The 14,030-nt window shown below is 36.0% G+C and overlaps 1 protein-coding gene across 1 annotated transcript in view; it reads left to right on the top strand.

The window, feature by feature from the left end:
• The first annotated feature begins 4,689 nt into the window (after positions 1-4,689).
• LOC139722546 (macrophage mannose receptor 1-like) overlaps positions 4,690-14,030 on the top strand; it is a 43,461-nt gene continuing 34,120 nt past the window's right edge. Inside the window, exons 1-6 of the mRNA XM_071633836.1 lie at positions 4,690-4,735; positions 7,996-8,144; positions 10,726-10,841; positions 12,061-12,188; positions 12,866-13,083; positions 13,800-13,873. Coding sequence (XP_071489937.1) covers positions 4,690-4,735; positions 7,996-8,144; positions 10,726-10,841; positions 12,061-12,188; positions 12,866-13,083; positions 13,800-13,873 — 731 coding nt within the window. The remainder of the gene's footprint in view (positions 4,736-7,995; positions 8,145-10,725; positions 10,842-12,060; positions 12,189-12,865; positions 13,084-13,799; positions 13,874-14,030) is intronic.

The raw sequence follows: 14,030 nt of genomic DNA on the forward strand, positions 1-14,030 counted from the left end.
TGCAGTAGCTTCATAGGAGCTGATGCTCCAATCTTTGATTTATTCAGATGCTCACTGTGTTTTATAACTTGAAGATGAATGTTACATATATCAACTTTCTTAAGAATTGTGAAATTATAATATATCCTGCAGTGGAAAAGACAGGAACATCCTGACTTATGTTCAAATCCTTACATAAAATTTGTAATTTTAAATTGCCTGCTTAATGCATGTTACTTTGTACTGTTTGCCACTGAGAGTAACAGAGTAGTTGCATCACACTCATGCCTATTATTCAAAGCTCAGTGAGAAGGAAATTATACATAAATACTTCCTTGGATGTTTCTCAGACAGACCCCTGTCATTTGATGGTCCTTGAACAATGGTGTAAAACCAAAGCAAAATTTACCTACAATTTCCTGGTTTATGCAAGAAAGTGTATGGTGTATGATTTTAGCACAATGAATGACATTTGTCAACTTTACAATAAAGATTTCAACACAATCAGATGGACTTAGATTTGCCACTTCATATTATTGTAGTAAACCATTCCATCGTTAGTAGTCATAATAATGAATCCCCACATACCCAGAATATGGAAGTGTGATTATACAAATGTATGATGTGATAATGGACAGTTGCGAGTATAATAGCAATGCCTTTGATGTGTGCTATGTGTGTACAGCACAACAGGTGTCTTCTGTAACACTGTAGATGGTAGGAATGGAGTGTATGTCTGTCTAGAATGCATCGATCTTCCTGTTATTAAAGTTCAGATTGACAGGTCAATTACTCCACCCACGTGTGTCACAGATGGAGTTGCAATCTTATTTGATTTCTCAAACATTTTTAATTCCAATTTGTGTCAATTATATAATAATTTGTATTTTTGACAACATAGGGATTACAAATGCTTCGTGTGAATTTTTATCAGAATGATACCAGGATTAAAGTCTGTACATATCATGCAGTGATATAAAGATATGGTTAAATCTGAGCAAATCATTTCCATTTTGTTAATGGCCTACCTCAGAGGAAGTTTGGCAAGAGAAATTACATGAATGTACATTATAACATCTTTATCTGCCTGTGTGATTATCAAAAAAAAAAAAAAAAAAAAAAGAATGTAGGGGAGGGGAGGGGAGGGACTTACGGGAAGAAAAGAGTATTAACCTGGGATTCCCATTTCTTTTTAAACTTTGTACTTAAATACAAGTTTGGCAGTTTCTGAAAATCTGAATACAGGTACACTAGATATGAATGTAATAACCATTAAAAGAAAAAAAAAAACAGCTCTAAAGTCTTGATCTAGGTCTCATGTGCTCTGTCCTTATTCTAATGACCCAGCTTTTATTAGGCTTACCCACCGCTGTAAAAACCCAAGGTTTATGCACACTTACGATGTATGATTGTAGACAATTAGTACCTTATGGTCTGTTAAAGTGGGAAAAAAAATGCATTGTTTTTGTTTGTTTTTTCTTGTGTCAGGGGTTTTTGTTCTTGGTATCGTGCATATATTTGGGTGACTGTGTATCAGACCAAACAAAAGATGGAACTAGAAACAGAGTTGCATCTAAAAAATGGGGAAAAAAAGGAAGAAAATACCAAGAAACCTTGGACAAATATCTATCACTTGATCCTGTAATGTTTCATGTTAAATTGAGTATAGTGAGACGGTTATTAGCTTTATAACATGTATGAGATTTTATATTGCCCAATATTGGTTTTCACATTCATAGCATAAATTCAAATATATATGTCTGTTTTTAGGGTCAGTGTATGTGAACATTTTAATTGACATTATGCGGGTATAACTGGTGTGAGAGAAAAAGAAGATTCCTCAGTTGTAGATTGACTTCAAACTTTCGATTTACAGTTGTATGTACGGTGTAGAGAAAGCTTCATCTCAGTTGTATGGTGATTATATGTTATTGTTGTCCACTGTTGAATGAGTAAACTTTACACAAGTGATGGATGGAACTGCTTTAATTAAGTAATATACTTCATTGTCTTTAAAAGAATTATCTTTGCTCTCAACTGACCATTGACTCAGAAACTCTTCCTCAGTGTTCTGCAGCATGCAGCCAAGATTTTAGTTTCAATTTATTATGTCTTCCTTTTCTCATGCACTGATGAAGTTTTCTTATTCTCATGAAGTAATTTTGAATGAACGCTGTCGGGAAATGTAATATATATGTAAAATAATGAGTGACTTCTATGAAAGACATATAATCATGCATTGCAAGTCACAATCTGGCTCTCTTCATCTGTCTCACAATTTCATTGAACTTCAATGTTTAGCTGGACAAGTGTGTCATTGGGTTTGCAATTTTATATTTGTTGTTAAAAGGTGCACTCAAGTTAATGTTGTGTTTGAATTTGTACACATTTTTGTGATAATTGGATTGAGAGTTTGTACAATTGTAATATGTTGACAAGTTTGCCATTATTCATAATGGACTGTACTGTGAAAATGAAAGTATATCACCTCTATACATGTACAGATTGTTGGACGTACTTTTCATATCAATAAATTATTAGAAGATATATCACAAATGCAAGACATTCTGAGTGTAATTTCATTTGATTAATATGTCTTTGCATTTTTATCAATCATTGAGAATGTGATGTGTATTTTGTGTAATAGATAGTCTTTATCCATTCATTGTGTTTGCATTTATGATGGTGATTGAAATGATATTTAGTCATCATAAAAGCACTTTTTTTGGGGGGGGGGGGATTCCAAAGTGCATTAAAACACATAAAAACACAAAACATTTCAGTTTCAAGAAATGTTTAAACCATGTAGAGCACTGGATAACCTGAGGGTATGTTGTATATCCCATTAAATGTTTTTTTTTTGTCTCATGTTAATGAAATACATCAAATGAAATTAAAAGTGAGAAAATCACAATATAAGTGGGTTGGATTGACATAATATCAGACTTGTGGAACGTTGGCACATAATCTAGATCAAGTTAAAAGGAGCAGCATGAGATTACACGTGACTCAACCTTCACCCATCTTCAAAATTGTGTCTCCCTACCACTCAGCAGGGGGCCCTCTAAATTCTGAATTCACCAATCTGTGCTTGCAATGCGGATATCGAGCACACTGGCTCCTTGCATTGCCTTGTAATGAGCCTTGGGTGCATTATCAGGACCTCTAGTCAAATAGGCTCTGAGATAATATGTTGGATATCCATCAAAGCCTAGCATCATATCTCAGCTCAGGATGGCTCCTAAACCCTCCCACTTTTTGTACTAGCCAGTACCAGAATGAGTCCATTCCTACATTCTTTGGAAGACACATGTGTTGACACGTGCACGGACTTCAATTTATTTAACTTTATGACTCTGTTTTCCCCCCTTCTCATTCCCTCCTCCATCTATTGTTTCCTGTCAACATGTTTTTGTGATGTAAGTCCATTTTCTGTCATTGTCTCTGTTCCTACCCCTTGCCTTACAAAAAAAAAGGCTCTGTGTCTGTAATGCCCTTTATTATATTTTTTTCCCCTTTGTAAATCTTTCCAAAAATTAAAAATCAAAACCAAAAATAGAGAGAAAATTTTGGCACATTGACATAAATGTAAAGTGCCTAAAGACACATTTTTCTTTGTATTTAGAAGGTTCATTTTATCATAATATTTTGGTCAAATGCTGTACACATTATCATATTTTAATGTCACAATTTTGTTCTCAATAAGATATTTCTGTATTTGTGCCAATTATGAAATCAAATAGTGATACTAGTAATATGTATGTCTCATGTTACTGAGCAAACATATGAACTAAATTTCCATCACTCATACGGTCTTTGAATTGCTCATTGAGCAATTTGCAGCACCATGTAAGGGTTTACTTTGAGAGTACGGTGTATTGTGTATCCATTTTATCTCAAGAACAGAATTTCACTTAGATGACAAATTGAAATTCACAGATGAGACGAAGCTTTAGATAGTAGTCATTATACATCAAATTCAGCTTTTCCCTCAGCATAAGACCTAATTGTTTTCACCACAAAGCATCTAACATACTCTTAGTTCTTGGGAAGTTTCATACATATATAAACTTGCTCCATTTGAAGTTTCACTTGCCCTGGTCCAAGTGTCACTTGCCCCTAGCCATTATGCTGGAAAACAGCTCAATTCTGTGTGAGATGATATCTGTGCTGATGACACTGTGCCTTACGGGTCAAGGGGGAGGAGCCCCAAAACTTGCGATGTGGTCTGGGTCACTATTACATAATATCTCAAGAGCATCATGGGTAAACTAAGAGAGAGAAAAAAGTCTTGTAACCCCAAGAATTGTAAGGTACTTCAATGGGGATTTGGTCCCATAGCATCACTTCTTGGCTGATTCCTTTTGAGGGTAGGGGTGTGAAAGAGTTCCGTCCCGAGTGCTCTTGGCAAGTAGCGGGCGGCAATATCATCTGGTAGAGAATCCAGTTCCCCATCCCCACATCTTATGATGGTCCTCTGATACCATTCCGAATAACATCACATCCAGGATAACCAGGAAAAGAAGAAAATCTGGTCGTTCTTGACAGAAATTCCGGAAACTTGGCAGGAATATGAACTGGGCCTGCCAACAAGTTTGTCATCTAAGTTTATAAGGACAGACACTGGAATCCTATTCCTTTTTTATTATCATTATTTATTGAAAATTTGAACTTTCCTTTTTAAGGAAAGGTTTGTGTGAGGCTTGGAGAATGTACAAAATACTTGCAATACTTCTGGTACTGCAGCCGGCAGTTGGTAAGTACAAGCATTTTTTTCATTGCATACCAGTAGTTATTTAGGAATTGAAAATTGACTTTGAATTTCATCTTCTTCATTGCAATGCTTACAGAATGGATGTTTCTCGCAGGTGATGTTATTTGTATTTGCACACTTATGCACTGACTTAGCATCTCACAAGTTAATCATGGAATATTATGTTAGTGATATGTATTGAAAAAAAGTAAATCTCCTTCAGATTTCATGATTTAGAAGTTCTATGATAAATCAGTAAGGATTTGAAAGTAAGTTAAAATGCATGCTGTTTGGGCCATTGAAGTATCTTGATAACCTTGTTTACAACATTTAGTTCTTGTTACATTGAATGATAACTTGAGTGTCAGAATAATTATTAAGAAGCAAAACAGCTCTATGAAATGGTTGTAATTTGTATATTTTGTCAACCATTTAGGTCAGGAGTAGTCCCCCTCACACATAAAACTGAATTCATTGAGAATTGTGCACACTTGTTTGAATCACCATATTTTCCAAGGTGAGGAGGAGTGATCTAAGCAAGTTTTTGGGCTACTTCAGACTGAATCTGCTATAAAATCTTTTATCTTTGTCCCAAGAAATATCAATAACCGAAGTCTACTCAAGGCATGGATATTCCTTTATTGGATGACGAGGAGTATTAGTTTCCAGCCTTTAATTTCTTATCTATTCCACTTGGAGTTTGATTTTCTGTGCTTAGAAAAATTTTCTCAAATCTATGATTGTAATCTGATTGGATGAAAGGTGTGAGTTTGCAGATGTCATCTTGTTATGAAATAGATTTTCAAAAAAGTGTGGTTTTCTCAACAAATATTCTAAACATGTTTCTTTTTCACTTCAATTGGCCCCACCAGTGTGATGTATGTGTAGTTCACTTGAACATATAGTTTGGACTATATATTCTAGGTACTTTCGTTGAGGCATTGGCTGAAATTCATGTATCTTAAATCTAGTTCACTAATTATGCATTCAGATTCTGTAAATGTGCTCGACATATCAGCAGGGCAAATGTACATATAACTGAATCTGCACTGTCATGTTAATTTGCCATATATGCCTGCAGATATTACTGTTGTTTATTTAGTCCATGGACTAAACAATGAATTTTATGTAAACTACGTTAACTTAGCCCATTGCTTTGAATCAATCCTCATGCTTTTCTAGCCCATTTTAGCTCTATATATGCAAGCTGTCAGCAGTCAATTTAGGCAAATACAATTATTTTCTTTTAATATTGTGGTTTCTCTTCTTTTTTTTTCTTCCTCTGTCTTGGGATATACAAAATGTATCTGGTTTTTGTAAGTCTTAGTTTGAAATGAAAGTCTTTATATTGTGTGACAATGATAATATCTCAGTATACTGTAGCGTGATATACCACCTAGGCATACTTTAAAGGGATGGTACAGTACTGTAAAAGTGGTTTCTTTCGTGGTGGTTTTATTTTCGCGCTTTTCGCGCTTTGAGGTTGAACCGCGAATTTAACATCACACGAAAATGTTTTGAACTCGTCACTTGTACAACGCTGTCATTACCGACCGCGAATTTAAACACACGCGAAAAAGTCCGCACCGATGGAAACCGCGAAAATTTCTGTACGCGAAAGAAACCACTTTGGCAGAGATGAGAATTGGGCTTGAAACTTTTTGCGAGATACCAAGAAATCACTTATGATATAGTACAGAGCATACCATTTTAAGAGGAATTCAAAGTTTATTTGATGAAAATCGGGTTTGGAATAACTGAAACATCTAAAAATAAAGTAAAAGAAAGTGCTCCTAATAAAGTGTGGGTCCCACACTTTATTAGAATCGCTCTTGTTTGGATATCTCAGCCATTTCAAAACCAATTTTCATCACATAAACATTGAATTCCTCATAGAATTACATGCTCTTTAATATTTCATAAGAGGTTTCTCATTATCTCACAAAAAAAAAATGTTAGAAATCTGAAACTAGGTCTCAACCAAAACTATATGGTCCCTTTAACTCAGAGTTGGCTTAGACCATGTGGTAGTCCATGTGATGACTACCTGGGGGATGATTGTAGAATCAATAGACTGTGTCCGCCTTGACGATATGGGGGGGGGGGGGAATAGAGGGTCATGACTGACCTAGTCGTATCATTGACCAAGCGGGGGAAGCACACAAAGATTTGTAGCTCTGATTCTGCTGTTGATCTCTCTCTCTCTCCCTTCTTCTAATCTGCCCAGCTACCTGCAAATTGTGTTGACATAGCCACATTTGCATCACCATATTAACCCAATTCTACCAATCAGTGCATTGGACAATTTGGCATCCCTTTACCACCAATCTCTGCTTATCAATGTCCATCTCCTTAGACCACTAAGCCCATTAAATGTCCGTGGCTTGGTCTGCTGATAAATGTCAAGAAATAACGAGATGTCGGAATAAAATAGTCTTGACCAACTATTTGCGCTGTAAAGATATTCTATCTTCTTTACACATGATCCACCCCCTTCTAACCCAAATCTTGCTGATTTTCATGGATGTAGGCACTGGGAAAAACAAAATAATGTGTAAACCAAAAAACAAAAAAAAAAAACAGTTATGGCGTGTTGCTTATACCTGATTAGTTTATACTAGCTCACTAGTGATAAAAGAAAGCAATTAAGTAACATATTGATTTTTCATTTTGTATTTGGAGTTTGGGGTTTTTTCTTTTTCTTTGGATTATTTTATCATTTCTCTCTTTATGTATTTTTTTTCTAGTTGGATATGTTTTAGCTTTTTAGTCAGAGAAGATGTGAATGATATAAATCAGTATCGTTGTCAAGTGAAACTTAGACAATAGTCATAACATTCCAAGTTTGAGATTTGTGATATCTGATACATGTATCTCTTATTTTCTCTCTTCACCCTTTCTATCCATTTATCTTTCCATCTGTTTATCTATCTATTTATCTATCTCCATATCTCTCTCCTCTCAACTCTTCCTCTCTGTTTTTCTCTATCCACTGTTTGTATGTATGTATGTATGTATGTATGTATTTATCTATCTATCTATCTATCTATCTATCAATCTATCTATCAATCTATCTATCTATCTATCCTTCTATCTATCTATCTATCTATCTATCCTTCTATCTATCTATCTATCTATCTATCCATCTATCTTTCTATCTATCTATCTATCTATCTATCTACATTGTATCTATCTATGTCTATATCTATATCTCTCATCATCTGTATGTGTGTATGTTTGTACATCCCCTCTCTAAATGACAGTGCTGTGTCAGGTATGTGCCACCGGCTGGTCGCTGTATGGGGACAACTGCTACAAAGTCACCCCTGACAGCAAGAATTGGTTTGAGGCTAAGCTCTCGTGTGAGAATGCTGGGGGTGACTTGGCCATGCCCACAACACAAGATGTCAATGTAAGTTTGTTTCTTTGTTTCTTTGTTTTGTTTGTGTGGGTTGTTGATGGCTCTTATTTTGAAGGAGAAATCTTTCAATTGCTAGAAAGTCAAATTAAAAAAAAGAAGAAGATATATTACATGCATGACAAAAAAAAAAGAATGCTTTTTATAGCACAAGATTATAGTCCAACAAATCAATTTTGTCAACATTTATTTCATGGTGATGATGAACAGAATTTATATAGTGCCAAATTGCATGCTTTCACCCTCATGTAACTGGGAGATGTCTGACACACAGTAAGAAAAAAAAATCAATGGAGAGTCTACCAAGATCTATGAGGATGTCTTTTTATGCCTCCGCCACGAAGTGGTGCCGGAGGCATTATGTTTTCGGGTTGTCCGTCCGTCCGTCCGTCCGTCCGTCCGTCCGTCCGTCCGTCCTTCCGTCCGTCCGTAATGAATTTTGTGGACAGGGTAACTACCAAAACCTTTTGAGGTATCCTAATGAAACTTGGCATGTATGTGTATTAGGGGGTGAAGTTGTGCCTATCAACTTTTGGGTGCACATGCTCAAGGTCAAAGGTCAAAAGGTCAAGGTCAAATGCTTAAAATTTTACTATTTCCCCCATATCTATGCAATGCCTGAAGATATTTTCTTGAAACTTAGTGTATACATGTACTACCCAATTAAGATTCTCTGATGAAAGTTTGGGGTCATGAGGTCAAAAGGTCAAAGGTCAAAAGGTCAAGTAAATTGTTATAATTTCACTTTTTTCTCTGTATCTTGGAAATTGTTCAAGGTATCTTCATGGAACATAGTATATATGCATCTACTGACTGGCAGTGGTTATCTAGGGAATTTATGGTTCATGGGGTCAAAGGTCAGGGGTCAAAGGTCAAGGGCAATACTTCAAAATTTTACTATTTTCTTTATATTTATGCAATGCCAGCAGGATATTTTTTTTTAAACTTGATGTATGCATGTATAACCCAATAGAGATTCTCTTGGATTTTTTTTTTTGCCAAGAAGGTCAAAGGTCAAAAGGTCAAAGATCAAGTGAAAGTGCTGAACTTACTTCTTTCTCCATATCTTGGAAGTGGCTCAAGTTATCTTGAAACTTAGTAAATGTTGAATTTATGTATGTTCTGCCTGACAGTGATTCTCTTATAAATCAAAGGCCAGATGAAAATGATAACAATTTACTGTTCAATACAGAAATTGCGCTTTTTCTCCATACCTTGAAAATTACTCAGTGCATAAACTTATGAAATGGTCAAAGTCAAGTTAAAGTTCTTAAATCCCCAAATACATGCTCTCCTATTCATCCAATTAAACATAGGTCAAGGAAGGTAAACATTCAATACATTTGTGACAAACATGTCATTTTAATATTTTGCCAATTTTGTGAAAATGTAATCACACATTGTCCACATGTACTATAGACCTATTAGGAGAATCATGCATTATGGCGGAGGCATACCAGTCGCCATAGCGACATTTCTAGTTCATCTTATGTTTGACACAATTTATGCTAACTCAAGTACCCATCTGAAGATAATTATGTGGTTATTGATAGACCAGGGTAGCTATATTCCAGGGGATGGTGTCTGTTGTTTGTAAATGTGCCAAATGTTGGGACATGTTCTTTCTTTCAAATAGCAACACTATTCAGAAAATGTCACTCATGACCAGCAAAAGCTTAGAATTTCAGATGTTTCGAACTTGCCTCCAAAACAAAAGCTTGAAGGTTGCTTTACACACTTGAAGCATTTTTATTGGGCCTCTCTTGATTGGATGGATGCAAGAGTTTCAATCAAGTGAAATATACAACTAAATAACTTCCAGTATCATTTCATGATGGTAGAATGGAGAAACAGTTGTATTGCAGTTAATTTACACATTGTTCATCAGACAACAACACTCTCCTGTCACCATTCCAAAGGACCTTTTGTATGACATTGTTGTTGAAAAGATAGTATTTTGTCTCACTACCTTCATATTGAGATGGGAGTTTGCACCTATGAAATGCTCATGTGATTTCACTATCTACAAAGAAAATGGGCCTCTGAGATGGAAGATTCTCACCACAATGTACAAACACTATCTATCTATCCGTCTATCTATCTATCTATCCATCTATCTATCTATCCATCTATCCATCTATCTATCTGTCTGTCTGTCTAGATCGTTGTATCTATCTATCTATCTATCTATCTATCTATCTATCTATCTATCTATCTATCTATCCTTGTACTTATCTATCTATCTACCTACCTATCTATCTATCTATCTATCTATCTATCTTTCTGTCTTCTTTTCTATCTACCTATCTATCTATCTATCCATCTATCTTTCTTCCTTTTTATCTATCTACCTATCTATCTATCTATCTATCTGTCTGTCTTCTTTTCTATCTACCTATCTATCTATTCATTTATCTTTCTTCCTTTCTATCTATCTGTCTATCTATCTATCTGTTTATCTATCTATCTATCTATCTATCTATCCATCTATCTAGCATTTTTTGCCTCCTGTAATCCCAAGTTTTACAATAGTTGTCAATAACCAATGTACCCCTCTCCCACTTGGTACCTACAGGACTTCATGCTACAGCTGCTCCTGGCAAGTTCAGGGGGAAGTCACTGGATAGGTGTACATGATGTCAATGGAGAGGGAGACTTTGTCTTCTCAGACGCCACACCAGTGACCAATCCGTGAGTATGGCAGAGATTCTCTTAACCCTAAAACCAACAGCATTAGATTCTCCTGTCTGCATCTGGCTCATTCTCGCAGTATGTGGAATACATTTCATTACATACTTCCCACCATAGGCCTACCTGAGGAAAAGTGACAGGTTGCCAAGGATACTGTTATCAAGTAGTATTCCTAGGCAGTATTTTCTGCTCTTGAGACCATATTGTCGTGGAGTTCACTGATTTCAAGAATGATCGTGCTGTGGGGAATGACTGTGTGCCATCAGATTTAGATTGTTTCTGAGAAATTAGACTGGATAAATTGAAGAAAAACCCTTTTCCAGGCCTCAGGAAGGTAGTGATTTATAAGCAACTTCTTCAATTTGTTCAGCTTGGACTGCTAACAAAAAAGAACCAGTATATTCTACTCATCAGAATGACATGTATGCTGTGCATGGCTTTCAGATTGTGATTAAGAAAATTTCCTGACAAGAGGAAGAAACAAAGAAGGAGGCATGGGGGACATGAAGGCATTATGGTCTGACGTCTGGAAACTGTTAGCTGAATGTTTTAAAGGGATCGTATAGTTTTGGTTGAGACCTAATTATTTCTAACATTTTTTGGTGAGATAATGAGAAACCTCTCATAAAATATGAAAGAGAATGTAGTTCTATGAGGAATTCAACCTTTATTTGATGAAAATTGGTTTTGAAATGGCTGAGATATCCAAAAAAGAGCAATTCTAATAAAGTATGAGACCTACACTTTATTACGATCGCTTTGTTTTACTTTGTTTTTGGATGTTTCAGTCCTTCCAAACCCGATTTTCATCAAATAAACTTTAAATTCATCTTAAAATGGTTTGTTCTGTACTATATCATAAGTGTTTTCTTAGTATCTCGCAAAAAGTTAAAAGCCCAATTCTCATCTCCAGCAATACTGTACCATCCCTTTAAAGGATGAAAAGTTGAAGCCATCAGAAAGTTTAAAAGGGAATTCTTACAATGGAAATGTTCCTAGTAGTTATTGATGTGTTGCATGGTGATGTGATATCTCCACTTGTCCATGATTCTGCTCCATCCCAATGAAAGGCTTGTCTCTGGAGATGTCACAAATTTCTAACAGCTCTGAAAGGTATGAGTTAGCCACAAAATCCTGCCTAAGTGGAAAATGAAAACTTGTTGCTGAACAGTTTTGGGTTTGATTGTTTCTTTTGTTTTATTCTGTTTTTTCCCCATAGATTCTGGAATGCAGGTGAGCCCAACAATGCTGGTGTGGGAGAAGACTGTGTGGAACTCATCAGCTCTGGGCTCTGGAATGACAATGACTGCTACGTCATCAGACCATTCATCTGCGAAAGGGACAACGGTAGGTTTAGATGCAAAAAATACATAAACTGTGTTTCAATTCATAATGTTCTATCCATACTCTGCTTCAGTCAACTTAGATAGCCCTTTTGTTTGGGACCACTTTCCCCTGAGTAGTGCTGAAATCTTAAACACACTGGATGCTGAAAGGAGTGATAAAATTTATACTGCAAGCTGTCGAGTGAGGTTCCACACCAACAAAATGAATTAGATGAAACATGGATTTCTGGAATCAAATTTGCAAATGCCTGTAAAACTCAGACACTCCTGCAAAATGATATACTTTCCTGTAAATGCTTATGGTATAATGGCACTTGATATAGGAGGAATAAAGAAAGTGTATAGAGCATACTGCAGAAATGTTATGTTATGACTTTCACTGTCTTAGAAGGGCATGTCATCTTGTGTTAAATGACTTCATTGACTTCATTGCTCTACATTACACCAACCACTTTTTGCTACAGACAAATACAAGATTATAATTTGGAAGAAGAAATTAAGTAAATGTTAAGAAATGCAACCACGATATGTGATACATAGAAAGTCCAATGCCAATTACAGTAAAGGCATTACAATTGTGTATTTCACCCCTAATGACAATTCTAACCTCTATGAACATACTTGTGAAGAACTGTCTGTGTTAGTTTCATGGCTTTACAAACGAAATTGTGACTCCAGATATTACAGTGGCTTGTGACGAGGGCAATGGATGGATGTCTGCCAATGGCCGCTGCTACAAGTACTATGACACACTGTCCACGTGGCAGGACGCTGAGAATTATTGTCGGGACATCGACGGCGCCCTCTTGTCCATAGCCAGCGAGGAGGAGCAGGCTGTTGCCACTACCCAGGCCAACTTTGGGGGTACCACCATGTGGATAGGCCTCTCTGACACGGTGAGCATCAACCCTGTCCTCTTTGTGCTATACATTGATTTCCATTGTAATCCTATCTTGCCTCATTTCTGATGTCTGACATTCTGCAATACCTAAGTCCATAGTCACTCTACTCTTTTCAGTTTAACTCTTTTCAGATCAGATCACTTTGTTCAAGTCATTTGTCTCTTATGCAAAAGAACATCAACCTTTCTTGGCAAAATATCCATGTTAGATAGAAATGATGAATTTATATGCTTGAAATTACGGAAATCAATGTATTTAACAGTATAACAACTGACAAAACCTGTCACAATTAGGCAGAGTACAAATGACAATTTGTGCTATTTTGCCAAAACATGAGGTCTAGCCATCCTTGAACATATATGGAAGGTGTAAGCAAAGCAATAGTGAAACGTCTGTTTTACATAGTGGAAGTTGTTGGTTTTTTTTTGCAATATAATTTTTATGAATGTGTCAGTTTTTTCCATTTACAGTGTTCATGGTTGTCACCAGCTTCCAGTTTTACAATGCAATGCAGTCTGTCAACATCAACATGTTCAAATGCAAAGATTTCTTTGGGAAGTAGATGTCACGGCAATTTAATGTTGGGAAAGACTGAATGTGCAGCAGAAATATGTTGACACGTGGATGGATTTAAGTGATTGTGATTGATATGTTAGTTTCTTTCCATTTCACATATCTTTTAAAAGAAATTGATTTATTTGCTTCAACAGTCTGGGATGTACAAATGGAGCACTGGAGAGGATCTTACATACACAAACTGGGCACCGAACCAACCTGACAGCAGGTAAGCCGTGGTGCAGAAAATGAAGAGTCTCCTTGTTCCAAGCTGAAGTATGGACTAAGAAAAGAGTAAAAGTTTTAGTATCAGATATCATATTATATTTTAAATGTTATATCAATTCCAAGCACAAAAAAAAAAATTAAAAAAATAAATAAAGAGT

The sequence above is a fragment of the Diadema antillarum genome, unplaced genomic scaffold, assembly GCF_040938485.1.
Source record: "Diadema antillarum isolate AM-2024a unplaced genomic scaffold, OU_Dant_1.0 scf00000167, whole genome shotgun sequence".
NCBI lineage: Eukaryota > Metazoa > Echinodermata > Echinoidea > Diadematoida > Diadematidae > Diadema > Diadema antillarum.